The sequence below is a fragment of the Emydura macquarii genome, unplaced genomic scaffold, assembly GCF_026122565.2.
Source record: "Emydura macquarii macquarii isolate MOO-44397 ecotype Brisbane River unplaced genomic scaffold, CSIRO-AGI_Emac_v2 contig_1483, whole genome shotgun sequence".
Lineage (NCBI taxonomy): Eukaryota > Metazoa > Chordata > Testudines > Chelidae > Emydura > Emydura macquarii.
Genome location: NW_027131620.1, coordinates 1021320 through 1039392, shown reverse-complemented (window position 1 = coordinate 1039392; position 18073 = coordinate 1021320). Strand labels below are relative to the sequence as shown.

At 46.9% G+C, this 18073-nt stretch overlaps 1 protein-coding gene across 2 annotated transcripts in view; it reads right to left on the bottom strand.

The window, feature by feature from the left end:
* Nucleotides 1–18073, bottom strand: part of CTNNBL1 (catenin beta like 1) — an 80542-nt gene that overhangs the window by 8248 nt on the left and 54221 nt on the right. For both annotated transcript variants that reach the window (XM_067553943.1, XM_067553942.1), the window contains exons 12-13: nt 13427–13524; nt 9716–9796 (exon numbers count right to left, since the gene is read on the bottom strand). In XM_067553943.1, the coding sequence (XP_067410044.1) occupies nt 9716–9796; nt 13427–13524 (179 nt within the window). The remainder of the gene's footprint in view (nt 1–9715; nt 9797–13426; nt 13525–18073) is intronic.

The following is an 18073-nucleotide window of genomic DNA, read 5'->3' as shown; positions in this document are numbered from 1 at the left end:
GAGACATTTAACACCCAGCCAGAATCAGTGAATAAAGCTACCGAGGGGGCCTAAACTATCCTTCTAGCTCCCCAAAATACTAGCGGGATCCTAAGGTATCCGCACAGCCTGAGTCCCTACCCTATCTTAAGAGTCTTCCTCCAGGACCACCTCTGCCCTGTCTCTGGGCCCAAAGAGAGACACCCACCACCTTCCGATCCTGGCTGGAGCTAACTGCCCACCTGTCAGACTGACAGAGGCCTGGGATGCACTTATAAATATTGCCAGCATAGCTATGGCCGTTAGGAGTGTGGTTAAAAAAAATCTCCCGACAGCCATACCTGTGCTAGTGTAGACAGTTATAATGGCCGGAATCGCTTATTTTGTTAAAGGAACAGGTATAAACGATGTCAGCAAAAGACCTCTCGCCAGTAAAAGCTGGATCCCCACCAAGAGGCTTTGCAGTTATAGCTATACCAGCAAACCCTTGCTAGCATAAACAAGACCTTAATCTTTACCCTGCTTCTTAATACAGGGGCTAGCACCTTCCTCTAGCGTGACTCAGAAACCCAGCCCGGCTTTCCTACGCAGGGCCCTACAGTCTGCTACCCTGTTAGTCTCCCTCTCCAAACAGTCAAGGGCTCTTCTCAGTAACTGCTCTACATGCTTAGACACAGAACTACAACTCAACTAATGCCTCAGAAACGGGGAAGGAAGACAAATCTCCTCATATATGGGATGAAGTAAGTTCATCCTCTGCTACGGACTCAGTATGCCAGTGAGACTCAGAACAAATTTTGAAGTTGACGGGGTTATCAACAACAAAGGGATGCCCAAGGGGCAGAAAATCCCGGATTCTAGATGTCCCAGGTAACTTTAAATTACACTCCAGCTCTCTAAATAATGGACACAGGCATGGCTGTGCAAAGTTCAAAATCAGGATGTTGCTGCTTGTGGAAAGGCTTCCGAATGTTATGCAAGTATTGACTTCCCTCCCACTCGAGTCCAGGAGGTCGGCACTAGGACAGGCTTCCTGGCTGGAAACCCCACTGGAGGCTACCGGGCCGAAGAGAGATCATGATGGATGGCAGCACTGGGAGGAGAGGAGCGTGACAGCTCTATCTGCTGCATGCGAGTTATCTCTCACTGGCAGCCCCACAAAGGGAAAACAACCATCCTCAAGCTCAATTAAAACAAACCTTATCAGGCAATGGGCAGTAATCCTGACTCGTGCAGTGACCAGATCCATGCAGCCCCAGGAACTCTGTGTCAGCCCCAGCAGGGGGTGGAGAACTTTCCTGACAAAGCTATGCTTCTAAGGCGGTCCTTATGCTTGAGCTCAGGGGAAAATACCCAACTGTCCTGTTTCCCCACCTCCACTTGCCCACCATGCAACAGGCACAGAGGGCCCCAAGAGCAGAACCAAAGGGGTTCTCCCGTACAAGGTAGGAGAGGAGTGGCAGTTGTAGAGGATTACAGACTGTGCAGGGGGCCTGGACACCCTGGAGTACAGATCTATATTACTGTGCCACAGGACACAGGGTCTGTGTGGGCGGGGAGAGCTTGTGGATACCCCTCTGTGCAGCTTGCCCATACACATCCCCCCGTATGGCGAGGGATGCTGCAGCTCCCCTGTGGCTAGAGAGCAACCGTTGCCATTCAAATGCCTGGGCTGTGCGGGGCGGACTCCTGACAGCCACCTACAGCTCCTGTGAAATTTCCCAGCACACCACCTGGCTGCTTAAAGCCTACATTGTCTGTCGGGGACATGCTGGCCCTTTAAATGCTCTCAAAGTTCCTTTCTGAGCAGCTCCTCCATTGCACCCTCCATGGCCTAGCACCTAATTCTTAACCTGAGCTAAAAGTAACAGGTAAGATTTTTCAGATTTCCAGGGGGTTCGGCAGCCCAGCCTCTACACGGTCTCTTTGGGAGGGCACCACCATTCACTAAGCTCTAAGAAGCACAGCTTATTACACAGGCAAAGCCATGTGGCAAAACGACTATGAGGCTGGGCATCTGAACTACAGCACCGGTTTCTCACCAGCGCTCTCCACTGAGTCCAAACGAATTCAGATTCCTGACAGAGATTTTGTCCGTTTAGGGAGCAGTGCAACTAATGTCTGCAATCACACAAAGCAGCCTTTACCAAAACACCAGCAATTTTTAGTCAGCTGGACTACAGTATTGGAGGGTCCAGGTTAGAATGGTAAAGGCATGCGTAAGTCAGATTCCACCATAACAAAGTCATCTTCCCCGCTTTCAGTGAGCCTCCTGGGTTTCATTAGTCTCTCAATCACTCTCTGACCCCTGTGTGCAGCAGCAGCAGACTCAGTCTGTCCACTCTTGGACCCTTTGTCTCCAGATGCAGTCACACACTGCTCAGACGGTCAGCTTCCTTGGCTCCCAGTCACTGAAAGCTAATGTTCAGTCTTGGGAACTTCTATTGTTGCTCCAGGACACACTATTCACTGGTGCTGATTCCAGTCAGTTCTCGATAACCTAGACAGGCGTATGTGATATCCATCCATGTTTACCTTCCCCATCCCAGAGAGGAATTAACCCCTTTACACGCAGGGGGAAGGGATACAAAGTGAGTGGGTAAACCGAGTCATGCACGTTATTCATGAAGATATTTCAGAAAGTCCCATATTCTCCACAAAAGGCAATCTCATCATTTCTTTTACGGGACATCACTACCAAGAATAAGTGATCCGGGGAGTGGCAATCAGCTGCCTCTTTTCCCGATTATGCAGACAGCAGCAAAGAAGATGGCTTGCTCCTTCCATAGTTATAAGAGGCTCTGCTGCACCCACAGTGAGGCAAGCTGTGGAGTATCAGTCAATTAAGCAGATACAACTCACGAGACTTCGCAAGGAGATATGTACAGTACTAAGATGCCATTTTTACAGTTCATTTTAACCACAGCCACCCTCTAAATGTTAATCTGTCTCACAGTACAATACCAAATAGCCACCTTTCCACGGTCTCTCTCTGAGCCGTCAAGTTGCTACTCTCCAAATGAGACTCAGATGCCATTTCTAATCTGCCACCAATTCGCACTGAGATGCCCCTTGCTGATGGGAGAAGACAGCAAGAAGATGGGCTTCTCTGAAGCTAAAATGAGCTCCTCTCATACTAATGAGGCAGGAGTGACAGGCCTAGAGTGTCAAGTGAAGACTCAGAACCTAAAGATGATGACGGATCTGCCACTACAATACAGAGCGATCACATCTCTCTGCACAGCGAGGCGAAGTGGGCGTAAGAGATGCTCCACAACCTTCTCCTCACATATACATCAGTTCATCTCTCAGAGACGAGGAGAGCAAGGACTGAACGCAGAGCAGTGTGGAAGAGCACCAGTTGAGACTGTAAGGAATGCCACTGCACCACACCATTCTGAAGGTATGTCTACACTTAAACTGCTGCAGCTGTGATGTAGAATTTCAATGTAGACACTACCCATGCCGACAGGAGGGGTTCTCCCATCAGCATAGGTAATCCACCTTCCCGAGAAGCGGTAGCTACGCTAACTGAAGAATTCTTCCATCAACTTAGCACTGTCTACACCAGGGCTCAGGTCAGTATAGCCACGTCTTTCCGAGGGTGTGGATTTTTCACACCCCTGAGAGACGTAACTATGCAGATATAAGTTCCCATTGTAGACCAGACCTGAGTCAGCACTCACCAGCTTAAGAAAAACGTAGCGCTAAGAGCCAGAACATTTTAAATCACTTCAGGCACGGACATGAAAACTGCTATTAGGCTTGGATCCTGCACTAATGTTGGCAGCTCATCCCCTCACTTCCTTCACCCTGCTGTACATGGGGAGAGGGGGAAAGGCAAGGAAGAAGGATGTCTGCCATACTCTTGAGGTGATTTAATGATTGGGGCACTCTGGATGTCCTATGAGTTAGGTATCCACCAGCAATTCACTCACTCATTAAATGCCTGATCCAGTCCAGTACAAGACGAGTCTGTGTGAGAGGGAGAGGTGAGTAGACGTGCTGGATTGGCGGCAGGAGCAAGCAGAAAACTGGGCTGTAATCAATCTTCACAGGGTCAGGAATAACCAGGACCAAGTGAAAAGATTTGCAATTTGTTCTCAAATCATAGCAGCCCAATTGTACAGTGACCTGGAACAATGTCCAAAGCAAAGGAGAGAGGGAAGACAGATAATATTACATAAAGACCTGGCATTCCATCCCTATATCCTATCAGGACCTGGTTATGCTGCTGCAATCCACAAATACTAGGGGGAGTCAGTCCTACAAGCCTTGTCTAGACACAGATTTAAAGGTGAAATGCGGGGGTAATACACGCATTCTAAAGTTGAGTGTAGTGAAAGCAGTGTATTCTTTAATACATATTAAGAAGGTCAAGTGAAAAATCTAGGCTTCCCCTACATTGCCTTGTTCCCACTAGATTTTTAGAACCTTAGATAACACCACATCTTTTATCTTAGTCTAAACAAGACTGGACACTTCACAGAATTAAGTGATTTCCAAAGATTTTGAAGGAACAGCATTAAGGGCGCTGGTAAATTCATGCAGAGTCCAAAAGGTGCTGGAGGCCTCATGTTACCAAAGAAAAGTGATTTGTTCCATACAGTCTGTACCATGGTTCTTCAACAATATGCCAAGATGTACTGCGACTGTATTTTATGCATCCTGTCATCTCAGTGAAAACAGACACTACCATCTCCCAGCAGCTTCTCACACATGGATTTGCCATCATGTTCCTTGAAATGCAGAAGGATTGGGATGGGGTCACAGACCCTTCTGCTGGCAAAAAAGCAGGTCTACATCTAGGTCATGTCAAGGTGACAGCTGAGTTCTCAAAACTGCATACAAGAAAGCAACTGCATTTCTTCATTTCTGCCTACATGCAGAGATGTGCTTGTGCATCTGTAAACTGAGCTGCCAATCTGCAACAGCGGAGAACTCTCTGTGATGGCTGCGACGCCTCACACCTCCATTGAATCAGTAAACATAAGGCTGCAGCTACAGTGAATTCTGGACGGTAGAAATGGGAAGGGTGACAGGGCATTCAACATGGCTTGTCCAAAGTGACCAAGCAATCCCAGTAGGGGAGCTTACAAAGCTCACTTTAGCCTCTTGGCGTGTACCTGAAGAAGCTAACATTGCAGACAGCAAGACGACCAAGCGATGTGTAAATGTAGCCAGATTCTGCAATCTGCATGCCCTGCAGTGAAGAGTTACAGTCCGTATACTTTACGGTGACCTCCCTCATTATCTCTGGCCCTCAATTCAATTCCAGGCAATTCAAACTCAACTCAAATGCCAGACTAATACAAATCCTCATTTAAGCTATCAAAATCTGTGGACACTGTTTCATTCTAGTTCAGTCCATCTTGTCCTTCCAAGGGTGGAATGACTTAACTGTAGCACAATTAGCATGTCATTTGTAAGTCATTATAGTGCAAAATATCGGGTGAGAATATTTTATTGAATAAACCTGCTGAGCATAATTTTCTGTGGAACTAAAATAATACATTAAACCGCCTCTTGCCTTTTTCTCCCCTTTTCAGAACTCACTGGGGTTGCTGCTGCCTATAATTATGTCTCATTTTAGCTGGAGTGAAGAGCCAAGGGGGTTCTGCACCTTTTCCTACAGAAAGGATTAAAGAGTTCGAGAGAGGACAAGACACTTTCCTCACAAGCCAAGGCTCTGGTATTGTCTAGCTTTAGGCTTTACTTGCAAGAGACTCAACCAAAAAGTGCTAAGAAGGATTGGTGTTGGAAACAGAAGTGTGCATGGACGCTACTCCCCAACTTCACATGGCTATTAAGGTGAATGCTGCTAACTCATCACGCCTGATCATGTCCAAACAGCTCTGCAGAAAGCGCACAGGTCCACTATATTGATATGAAGGCAAGACTTATAGTGGGACAAATTCTGTTCCATGAAGTCAGCCTCACAAGCACCCTGCATAATGTGGCTTTCATCCATTGTGTTCCCTCCTTCAGCAGATTGGAGTCTCACTCACCCCGGCCCAGGCAGTGGTGAACCTGTTGGGGGACACGGACCTGTAGATCCAGGTTCTCTGGGAACAGGACCCTTTACCGCAGGAGATTAATCAGGAGCACAAGTGAAGCCTGGCCTAGGAAGACATCTATAGACCCAAGAGGGCTAAACCTCCCTAAGCATGGAATCATAGAAAACCCTGAGGGCAACTATCTATCCTGAGCCCAATGATTTTAGTTAGACTAATGCATTTCAGTCCTCAAGAGACTAAACCGTTGTGTCCACAGGCAGAGAACAGGAGACACTCAGAAGTCAGCAATGTCTGAGGTCCCTACATTGGCAGGGTATTGTTTAGGTGAGATGCCCACAGGAACCTAACAGGCGAACCACACTCAATTCTGCAAAGGAACCTAGCATCCCAACCAACATGATCAGGGCAGGAGGGGAGAAGATTCCCTTCCCGCCCCAAATCTGGTGACCTGTTTGACCCCAAGCATGTGAGCAAGATCCATGGGCCAGGCATCAAAGAAAAGATTCTTTGTACCTCCTCAGAGCACTACTCCACCCTGTCCTGTGCCCCATCTCCAACTGTGGCCAATCTTTGATGTTTGAGAAGGCGGCGAAAAACCCCAGAACGCACCTAGCCAATTGTGCATAAGTGGGTGGATTCCTTCCTGACCCCTGCAGCATGCGATTTGATTACAGTCATTGTCTTAACGCAGAGCTGAAAGCCTTCAGGAGACATTAAGGACAATGCAGGCAATCCTGTTCTCCCCAAGGCCCATGAAGGAAAGAGATAAACAGGGGGATTCCTAGATTCACAGAATTCAAGGCCAAAGGCACCATCCTGCCTGACCCCTGCACACATACTCTATAAACTTCGCCTAGAAGCTTAAATTAAAGTATAAAACTTTTAGAACGCTCTCATCTTGAGGACATGCTCCTGCCCGGAAGCTTACAGCCCCGAGCTTACAGCCCCGAGCTCACAGCCCCGAGCTCACAGCCCCGCTGAGAGGCAGCACAGGGCTGTTATTCCCATTACACAGAGGAGAACCGAGGCCCAGAGAGATTAAACGACTTGCTTGGGGACACACAAGATGTTTGTGGCACAGCAGAAATTGAACCCCGTCCCCCACAGCCCGGACTAGTGCTCTAACCACTGGACATCCCTCCTATGGGCTGCCTGCCTGCCAGTCCCAAAGAGGTGCAATCTGGTGCCCCCGGAGCGCAGAGCCCACACTTACTTCACAGGGATGATACACAGCGTAACTTAACACCCATAAAGGGCTTTGAGATTCTCAGATGGAAAGTGCTGCGGAAGGTCGAAGTACGTGGGGGACATTTCTGCTCTCTCCCAAACATCCCTATAGCTCGGGGAGGCAGGGTAAGAGAGAACCATTCATTCTAATCATTCCAAACTATGGTCAGCTCCCATGTGGGAGCGGCAAGAAGCTGCAGGGAAGGTGCAGCCTTCTAGCTGCACTTGGTTAAAGGAGAATCTGAGCTGCAAGGGAGTCCCCATTTCCCATGCACCTACAACAGGTAAGTGAGCCTGCAAAGCCAGCAGGGCACAGCACAGGTGGACCAGATCGATCACAAATGTGCTGAGCTCTGTAAGTGCACAAGGCTACCTGGTGCCACTGATCTCTATATGTAGGAGGCCCAGGCTTGGAACAGCAGGAGTGACAGTCAGAAATGAGGTGTTAAAGGGAGCAACCCAAACCTCTGAGGTGAAACATGGGGAGGGTGGGGAAGGAAGGGCAAACGCTGTTTTGCTTCAGGCCACTGTTCATTTCTGAAGCTGCAGCTGCCCATATGGAGCTCGAATGCTGGCGGCGGATGTGGCTCAATTCATCACTCACCCCTGTGCGTTTCTGAGCAGCCGTGAAGCTGCCGAGCAATAATGCCCTCGGCATGTTTGCCAGTGCCCACTGCACTGGCCGGGCATTGACGAGACAGATGTTTGTCAGAGCTGGTGAGGGGTTTGCAGCCAGTGTCGCACACAGCTAGCTCGTGTGCTGGGGAGAGCCGAGGCGGAGATTATTCTCCGTCAGTGCTAATCAATTTCACACCCTCTTCGGTGCTGATACAGATAATCTTGTGGGAAGCGGGCCAAACTCACTAACAGCTCTGCAAGCTGCTCCCTGACTCCAGCCGCTCATTCTCTCTTTCAGAAAAGTCTGTTCCAGCTTCAGTTCCAAGAAAATACTATATGGTACCACAGCTCGTCAGTCAGAACGATTCGCTGCTGGTACTTCGAGCAAACACCAGTCTTTGGCTACAGCCCCATCTCATCTGCACAGAAGCTCCCTTACAGCTGATCAGAACTGTAAAGAGGCGGGAAGGAGGCCTTGAATATTACCATGTAATTGTCACACTGCATTTCACTTTCTCCCCCCATCTGCCAGCCCAGTAACATTTAAGTCTAGTAAAAGCGAATGCAAAGATAATCACGGTTACTGCAGCATACACGCACACACACTCCATCCATCCAAAATACTTTCCACCTTGACCCAGCGCATGGCGGAAGCACAGCCAAGTTATTTATACTTGAGTTTAAATGTGGCTGTTGCTCCAGGTCGTGCTATCACAGCTTCCCTAGTCAGTCAGGACAAGAACTTTCTCCAGAGAACTCTGCTAGACCACTGTGCTGCAGAGTAGCCCACCCAACGCAGTAGGCTATAGTAGGATTTTACAATATGGTTCTGACCTTGTTTCTCAGACAAAACACTCTGCCCACCCCTCAAAGGAGTCATGCTGGTGCCTTGCGAGCAGTAGCTGTGTGAGCACTGTAATGACGCCTGTCTGAAGAAGGCTAATGAGGCAGGACAGAGAAATGCTGCTTTACAGAGTTGGAAGCAAAAGAAAACCAATGGTGTGGCTGTAGTGGAGTAGGAAAAGAAGGCTGCCATTTGCACACCCTGGTGACAAGTATACGGTTAGAAGTTACAGGGTAATGAGAAAGAAGGGAAGGCCAGGCATGTTTTAGAGACAGGTTTAATTTAAAACAGATATGGAACTTTTAAAAAGAACAGCAGAAACAAAAGAAAGTGACTCCAGGGGCAGAAATTTTGCTAAATGAAACCTCCCAAACACAGCACACTATGGAGAGGAGGCAGAGGAAGTAACAGCAAGGACTCAAAGCACAAGTCTCAGCACAGGAATGAAGGCTTAGTGTAGAGCACTGGGTTGGCTGAGCCAGAAATTCTTTGCTATATTAGTCCCAGAAACAACATGCATTCTCACAGCAACCAGAACACCCACAGCTATCTTTCATTGCCTACACAGTACAAGCCCTTGGAATTACAGAGCCGCAGTCTGTGTGAGTGACACACACTAGTCAATGAAGCACCAGGAGGGCTACCCCCCCTTTGAGTGGTGAATGGTGTAGCCAGACCTCGGGGATTCACTGTGGTCTGGCTGGAATTCACCAGTTTGGCTGCTGAGCTTCTTTCAGACAGGAACATCTGCAGCTTACACAGAGATTCATGTCTTCCTTGCCCAACAGCACTGTGCCAGGCAACCCACGTGTACCACCCTGTCCCCAAGGATATCCACCCCGGTCAGCGGAAACACCTCTGCAGGCAGACAGGCATTCAGCTGCTTGCAAGAGGGTGAGTAGAAGGCAGACAAGTAAAAAACACGCTATGTGCATGATATTAAAAAAATATCTTCACTGCTGAGAGCTAAGAGTGGGAGGAAGGAGAGGAGAGACACACGGGCTGAAAACACACAGGAAGCCATACATACATGCTTTTCTCCTTCAATCTTCTTGTCAGCCACCTGCATTGCATCCAAGTATTTAAAATGCAGTTCCATCAGCCTATCAACCTGTGAAGACAGAAGAGACAGACCTAAGCAAGAGAAAGGTGCACTCCACTCAGTATTCCACCCCTCCTACTCCTCTGTTCGTCTTCCCAGAAGTCTCACAAAGCGCTCGCAGCTCTGCTACTCGCAGGAACAAATGACATGGGAATGAGTGAGAACAGGTAGGGGCCTGCGCTGGACAGGTGAGTGCTTTGGACTCAAATGCCAGTGAGTTCTACACCTTAACACAACATGAGCCGATCAGCTCCCACTAGAAGGAGGGCAGCCAGGCCATGAGCTCAGCCCACTCCTCCGATTTGTGGTCCTCCACTTTCCTCAGCTGCCTGTCCATCCAGCCAAGCTGTGAGCACTCCGAGCACTGTTACACACCAGAGCAGTGGGCCCAAACTCTTCCTGTAACGGAACCTGGCCGCACACCTCCTCCCCCATTACTGCATAGCTGGCTCAGCAGAGTCTGGGTTGAAGGCAGAGCTGGGGGCAGAACTCAAGGAGCTGGGGTTAGAGGCAGAGCTGGCTGGGGGGCAGAGAGGCATGAGGGCGGAGCAGGGGAGGGGGCGGAGCTGTGGCTGGGACCGAAGCTGGGCTAGAGGAGAGCAGGGCTGGGTGGTGCTCCTTCCATGCCCCCTGTGGGGGCTGGCTTGGGCCCCGCCACGCACCCCCCCCCAAATGTTCTTGCATGCCCCCCTAGTAGGAGCACTGCACAGTTTGCGGACCACTGCATTAGAGACTAAGGCTGCCTTTCTCTCCTTTGTACTGCATTAAGTAATTAGACATGGCCTTTCACTATGAGACTTTCTGGAGTTGGGAGAAGCACAGTTATGGGGAGAGCATGCTAAAAGCACTTGGAGGTTTGTGCTGTGTTCTGCGTACAGGGCGAGGCAGGCTGTGCGCTATGGCAGTACAGAGAATTCTCAGATGCTCAGCTGGTGGTCCTTGCTCACACACTCAGGGTCATACTGACTGTCATTTTCGATGTCGCAAGGAATTTTCCCCCAGATCAGACTGACAAGGATGTTGGTTGTTTTGGGGGGCAAGAGGGGTTGCCATTCTCTGCAGCCTGGGTCACTTGCTGGGATCAGCTGGGTATATCTTGCTGGGCAATGGGCATTCATGCACCTTCCTAGTCTCCCCCTGGGCCACACAACTGTTTAGTCTCCTGAGGCCTATAATGCTTTAGCCTATTGAGAAAAATAGAATAGAAAAGATCATAAACTCTGGCAAGTGAAGTGTGAAATTATAACTAGGAAGGCAAAAAACATCAGAAGCAGGAAGCCTGCTACACAACCAGTGGGACCACTGGATGATTGAGATGCTAAAGGAGCACTGAAGGAAGATAAGGTTATTGCAGAGAAACTAAATTAATTCTTTGCCTCGTCTTCATGGCTGAGGATGTGATAGAGATTCTCAAACCTGAGCCAGTCTTTTTAGGTGACAAATCGGAGGAACTGTCCCAGATTGAGGTGTCGTTAGAGGAGGTTCTGGAACAAACTGATAAATTAAACAGTAATAAGTCACCAGGACCAGATGGTATCCACCCAAGAGTTCTGAAGGAACTCAAATGTGAAATTGCAGAACTACTAACTGTGGTATGTAACCTATCATTTAAATCAGCTTCTGTACTGGATGACTGGAGGATAGCTAATGTGACGCAAAGTTTTTTAAAAGGCTGCAGAGGTGATCCTGGCAATTACAGGCCAGTAACCCTAACTTTAGTATCAGGCAAATTGGTTGAAATGATAGTAAAGAAGAAAATTATCAGACACATAAATGAATATGATTTGTTGGGGAGAGTCAACATGGTTTTTGTAAAGGGAAATCATGCCTCACCAATCTACTAGAATTCTCTGAGGGGGTCAACAAGCATGTGGACAAGGGTGATCTGGTGGATTCAGTGTATTTAGATTTTCAGATAGCCTTTGACAATGTCCCTCACCAAACACTCTTAAGCAAATAAGTTGTCATGGCATCAGAGGGTAGCTCCTCTCCTGGATCAGTAACTGGTTAAAAGATAGGAAACAAAGGGTAAGAATATATGGTCAGCTTTTGGAATGGAGAGAGGTAAATAGTGGTGTCCCACAGGGTTCTGTATTGGGACCAGTACTGTTCAACATATTCATAAATTATCTGGGAAAAGGGGTAAAGAGTGAGGTGAGAAAATTTGCAGATGATACAAAACTACGCAAGATAATTAAGTCCAAAGCAGACTGCAAAGAGTTACAAAGGGATCTCACAAAACTGGGTGACTAAACAACAAAATGGCAGATGAAATTCAATGTTGAGGAATGAAAATAATTAACAATGGAAAACATAAGCCCAACTATACATATAAAATGATGGGGTCTAAATTAGCTGTTACCACGCAAGGAAGATCTTGGAGTCATTGTGAATAGTTCTCTGAAAACATCCACTCAATGTGCAGCAACAGTCAAAAAAGCTAACAGAATGTTTGGAATCATTTGGAAAGGGATAAAAGACAGAAAATACATCGACTCTTTATAAATCCATGGTATACCCACACCTTGAATACTGCATGCAGATCTGGTCGCTCCATCTCAAAAAAGAGCTATTGCAATTGGAAAAGGCCCAGAAAAGGGCAACTAAAATGATTAGGGGATGGAAAAGCTTCCATATGAGGAGAGATTAATAAGACTGGAACTTTTCAGCTTGGAACAGAGATGACTAAGGGGGACATGATAGAGGTCTATAAAATCATGACTGGTGTGGAGAAAGTAAATAAGGAAGTGTTATTTACTCCTTCTCATAACACAAGAACTAGGTCACCAAATGAAATTAGTAGGCAGCAGATTTAAAATGAACAAAAGGAAGTATTTCTTCACACAATGCACAGTCAACCTGTGGAACTCCTTGCCAGAGGATGTTGTGAAGGCCAAGACTATAATGAGGATTCAAAAAAGAACTAGAGGATAGGTCTATCAATGGCTACTAGCCAGGATAGGCAGGAATTGCTCTTTGCCAGAGGCTAGGAATGGCCAACGGAATGGTTCACTTGATGATTACCTGTCCTATTCACTCCCTCTGAAGCACCTGACATTGGCCACTGTGGGAAGACAGGACACTGGGCTAGACAGACCATTGGTCTGACCCAGTATGGCCATTCTTATATTCTAATCCAGGCTGCTAAGGGGTAATTGGGTGGGCTTTAGTGGCTGTGGAGAGCAGGAAGTCAGACCAGATGACCTGGTGGTCCCTTCTGGCCTTAAACGCTGACTGAATATACAATTCCCATTGAAAGAACTGGTTTGCAAAAGCTGCTGCTATGCAGATGGCTACCCATCATCTGGTATGTACTACGGGGACAATTCCACCACCAAATATCATTCCTGCTGAGAAGGCTGAAGTACTCCATGGAAGGGGTGAGTGATGCAAATGCAGAACATATAGAGCACTATCCCAGGTACTGGCCAGGGGTAGCACAGGTAACGAGGATATTCCCAATTCTCACTGCTCCTGGCAGGGTTTGTTTTTTCTCACCCCCGCAGATATAGCAACTTAAGATCCATTTTTCAGGCTGGCCCAGGGTCAATGAAGCACCGGCACCAGTCCAGTTCTAACCATCTTCCCCTGCCCTGTACTCCAACAGAGGGAGCACAGTTGGACATCCAGTGCACTAACCTTCTCGCTGTCATTCTCTGTGAATTTATTCAGCAGCCGCGTTCTCTGCTGCCCTCTCAGATTGCGCAGAAGGGAAGCCAGGATAGAACAGACATGCTCTGGTGGTGAAGAGAGTGGCACACAGGTCAGGAATATCAGATCATTTCCTCTCTTTGACACGGTATAAAAAAGGCACACTGTAAGTTCCAGTTGCAGGGGTTCCCTGTCCAGCACATGGGTGATCTGGGGTGTGGTTATAAAAAAATGGGGCAGCTGTGGCAAGAATGGGTACCTAGGTGTTTCGTCTCTTTTCCCAGCTAGCTGTAAGTTGGATGTTAGACCTCTGCAGGCTTTTATCAAGTGTTGTGTTACTTTGAACCTGTTTTGGAATCTTGCTGTTAATTGCAGCCCTGAAAAAAGGGACATTATAAAATAAAGCCCAAACTCCAGATGAGTTTAACTCCCTTGGCTGAGGTATCTCCCAGTGGCTTTCACTCTCCTTTTGGCATTTCCTATCCTAGCTAAGGGCACATCATTACTGCTTCTTCCACAGATGAGAGCCATACTCGACCCAAACCAGGGTCCATTCAGAAGCTGGCACTGTCATTTGAGTGACCCTTACATTACCAAGCAGGCAGTAGCTGTTAGAACAGGATAGCTCACGAAAGGAATAACCATGCCAGAATACAGCTCCTGCAGAGATGTAATTGGCATTAGCTAGAGCAAAATCTTCAAACAAACCTCTTATTTACAGAAAATCCTGTGTACTGAATACAAATTCAGCACAACACACAAGGAAATAATGAACAAATAAACCTGCTCCACAGCCTTCTAGATTCCACTTATGGGTCAAAATTTCCACAGAACAAACCCTGAAACAGAGTAAAATGTTAACTGGGCAAGAACACAAGAGATAGCCCAAGTTCATATACAGCCCCACTAAATTTCAGAGTCTGAAGGGCAACTGCACTAAAGATCTCAAATTTGTACTGATTCTTTTCTTGTGTGTGGCAGGTCACAGCTTCAAGGTGTTCTCTTTATGAACAGCTAGACAGATGTCCCACAACAAACACGAATCCCCAAAGCCAAAGGAAGAACAGGGTTTCACTGAGGGGACAGCATGGCATGCACCACATAATTTCTTTACAAATTTCCTTCAGAAGCTCTTCTCTGTCAAACATCACAGCAGAATCACTTCCCCAGATCCTCACTAACAAAACAGGCAGCAATCACTCTCCAAGGGACCTCTGAAAAGCATTGGGCACCTTTCAAGGGAATTCAGGTCCCTCAGCATTTCACAGGAAGGGAAAAGCTCTGTTCTAGGCTCTTTGTTTATAGGGTGTGTTGTGGTTCCCTAATGCTGATTTTCAAGGCTCCCCAGGCGCTAAATTATGTAGAAAAGGAAGACTTCCCACTGGCCCCTATTCCCTTAGAAGGGACACACACAGCCTCGACCTCTTTCAAGGCAGCATCTGATCTCACTCAGAGCCTGACCTTGTCAGACTGACCTTAACTGGGCTTCCCTTTTTGTGCCCACAGTTTACTTCATGTGGGTGTCTAACTACTCAGTATGTACTAGGGTGACCAAATGTCCCTATTCTATAGGGACAGTGCCAATATTTGGGGCTTTTTCTTACATAGGTGCCTATTATCCCCCATCCCGATTTTTCACACTTGATATCTGGTCACCCTAGTATGTACCTGCCTGAAAGACAGATGGTGCCTGTATATGTTTTTAAATTTATTCCAAATGAAATGTGAATTAAACATCTCTATTCCTTTCCAACCATGTTCTCGGATTTTAAAGGCTTTCCACGGCTCCTATATCTCGGCCATCCTTCGTTTCACCCATTAACACACTGACAATGGCAGACTGTTGTGCTGACAGAGCCTGGATTCACATTTATTTTGGGGCACAAAGGTGAGCGGAGGAGGAAAGACAGAGATTCCTGGGAGGCTGTGAAAACAATAGCAGTGGGCTACAGACTGAATTGATTCACACTCCCTGCACCCCCCCACTAAAGGCATGGTCATTGCAGAGAGTGCAAATCATTTGCAGAGTTTGTGCCAATGTCAGATATAGGGCAGTGCATCAAAGGGGCAACGTTGAAATAAAGGCAGGTAAAACCACGCACAAAGTCACAGAGCAAATGACAGCCATCACCTTCTCTCCCTCACTGAGTCATTTGTTATCCTGCCTTCAAGTATGCATTAAGTACAGACCTCAGGTTTCATACATTTCAATGTATTCTGAACTAGAACTTCTCAATAATGTCTTTGCTTTAATCCTGCTGATTAAGATTGATGAGAAATAGTGGCTATAAAAATCTCCTCCATAGCCTCACTGACGGGAGGGGAAAGAGGGGTGTCAGGGTCTGTTATTCTCAGAGAAGAAAATGCAATATACAGAAAAGAGGGATCATCTTCCCATTGCCATCAAACCAGATTAAGGTGCATTTCCACAATTCTGTCTAGCCTGCAGCCAAGAGAAGCCGTGCTCAATTGCTCTGGTGTACAATGAACAAATGACATTTACCTGTTTGCATGGGACTTTCAAAGAAACGGACAGCTCATCTTTTCATTAAAAGGCTGAAGCCACCTAAGCAATAAATGTGCCACGTCCCAATTGTGTATCTGCCCCCTTTGCACCACAGGTTATCTGTGTGCTACATAAGGGCAGCAAAACAACAAGGAAAAGGTACATACACACGATTTCATTAGCTACTAATAAATGTAGCTTCCTCAGGAACAGATTTCTGCCTGAGGTGGTGTCAATTTTTCATGCACCAAGGAGATGAGGAGAGCTGCTGGCAGAAAGAGCAGAGGAGATAACAGGTTTATCTGGTGGCCAGCACCATTCAGCTGCTCTGTCATTTCGACAGGATAAAATGGAGGTGAAAGATGGCTATGGATATGTGAATGCAGCCTGTGTGAATGCAGGCTCACCACAGAGGGGCCTTCAGGATAGCAGGAGGCAACTATGCCCCACACACTATATCAAATTAGTTGCCTGTGTAAAAAAAAGGATTATAGAAAACCCAAAATGCTATCGAGCCCAGATTTTCCTACAATGAATAGGATGGGCAAAACAGTCCTAGCAGTTTGTTCTGCTAGCTTGGAAAAAAGCCAGTGTCTCCAAAGTGCCAGAGTTCATCTGCTGTGTGTCTACCATAAGTATAAGAGAGGGGGCTCTTAGCAGGGCCCCCAGTGGAGTAAGAAGTTGCTGCTCCACTCCCTGTTGTACTAGGGCTACCAGATATTTTCTAAAATAAGGACCCCTCCAATCCTGTTCCCATAAACCAGGCTCACTCTCTCCGGTGCATCATCTTCCCCTCTTGCCTTTTTAGGATTTGTAGTCAGTAACTGAACACCAAGCCACTTATTTCAGGAATACAGACAGGGTGGATTGGTCATTGATACACTCGATTGTCTACTTAGCTTCACGGATTTTTAGGCCAGAAGGGATCAGAGTGATCATCTGTCCAAACTCCTCCAGAGCACAGGCCATAGGACTTCGCCCAGCGACTTCTGCATCAGGTCCATTATTTCTGCATGAGCTAGGGTATATCTGAATGTACAGCCCTTAAAGGACAGATTCTACCACATCCCTTCATAGCTGGTCAGTGGTTATTTCCAGTCACCGTTAATGTTATTTCCAGTTTGAATTTTTCTATCTTCAACCTCCAGCCAGATCTTGTTGCTTTTCTTGGCTAGAGTTAAGAGCCCTCCGTTATCAGCCCTCTGTTTTGTAGGTACTTACACACAATGACCAGGTCACCTGTTACCCCTCTCTTTGATAACCGAGGTAACCTGAGCTCTTCAAGTCATCAGGCAGGTTTTCCGGACTTCCAATCAATTCTTGTAGCTCTGCTCTGAACGATCTTTTTTTAAAGTATGGACGCCATATTCCAATAATAGTCTCACCAACACCATATAGAATAGAAACATCACCTGGCTAGTCCTCCTCAATGTTCTTCCATTTAAACATCTACATTTTAGCCACAGCATCTCACTGAGAGCTCATGTTCAGTGGTTATGTAATAGGACCCCTCACAGACCTTTTCAGTCACTGTATTTAAGGAGAACCCCAAGGACACAAAGTCACCTTAAGAATGCTTCAGTGTTTTTTCTTTGGCTACACAACCTATTCTGTCCACTTTCTATAGCACATTCTGCTGACACATGGTTGTGAAGTCCTATTCTATAATACAGAAACTATGAGCCCAATCATACAAACACTTACTACTGGGAGCAGTTTCATTGCCATGAATGGGCCCATTGTTAGTAGCAAGTACTATGCCAGGTAGTATTGGCAGGATCTGGCCTTCTATATTTAATTTCTCTTTCCAAATGATGGCATAATTATTCTCCAAATCTAAAATATTTCTGAGCCAAAGGAGGAGTCTTCACTTGCTTGGCCTATTTCCTATGAACACGTTCCAATGTGCCCTACTGCGCGATCAATACAATACCTATGGGCAGGACAGGAATACGGTTAATTGAAGTGTCAGACAATTCTTGGCTTATCTTAACCCTAACTTGACATGAAACTTGGCTGAATCCATCACTTAATGAAAACAAGATGTCTGCAAGACCAATGAAGAAGACCAGCCCAAACATCTACATTTCTGGGCACATTCACAGCTTTCCAGGAATCTGCAGCCTACA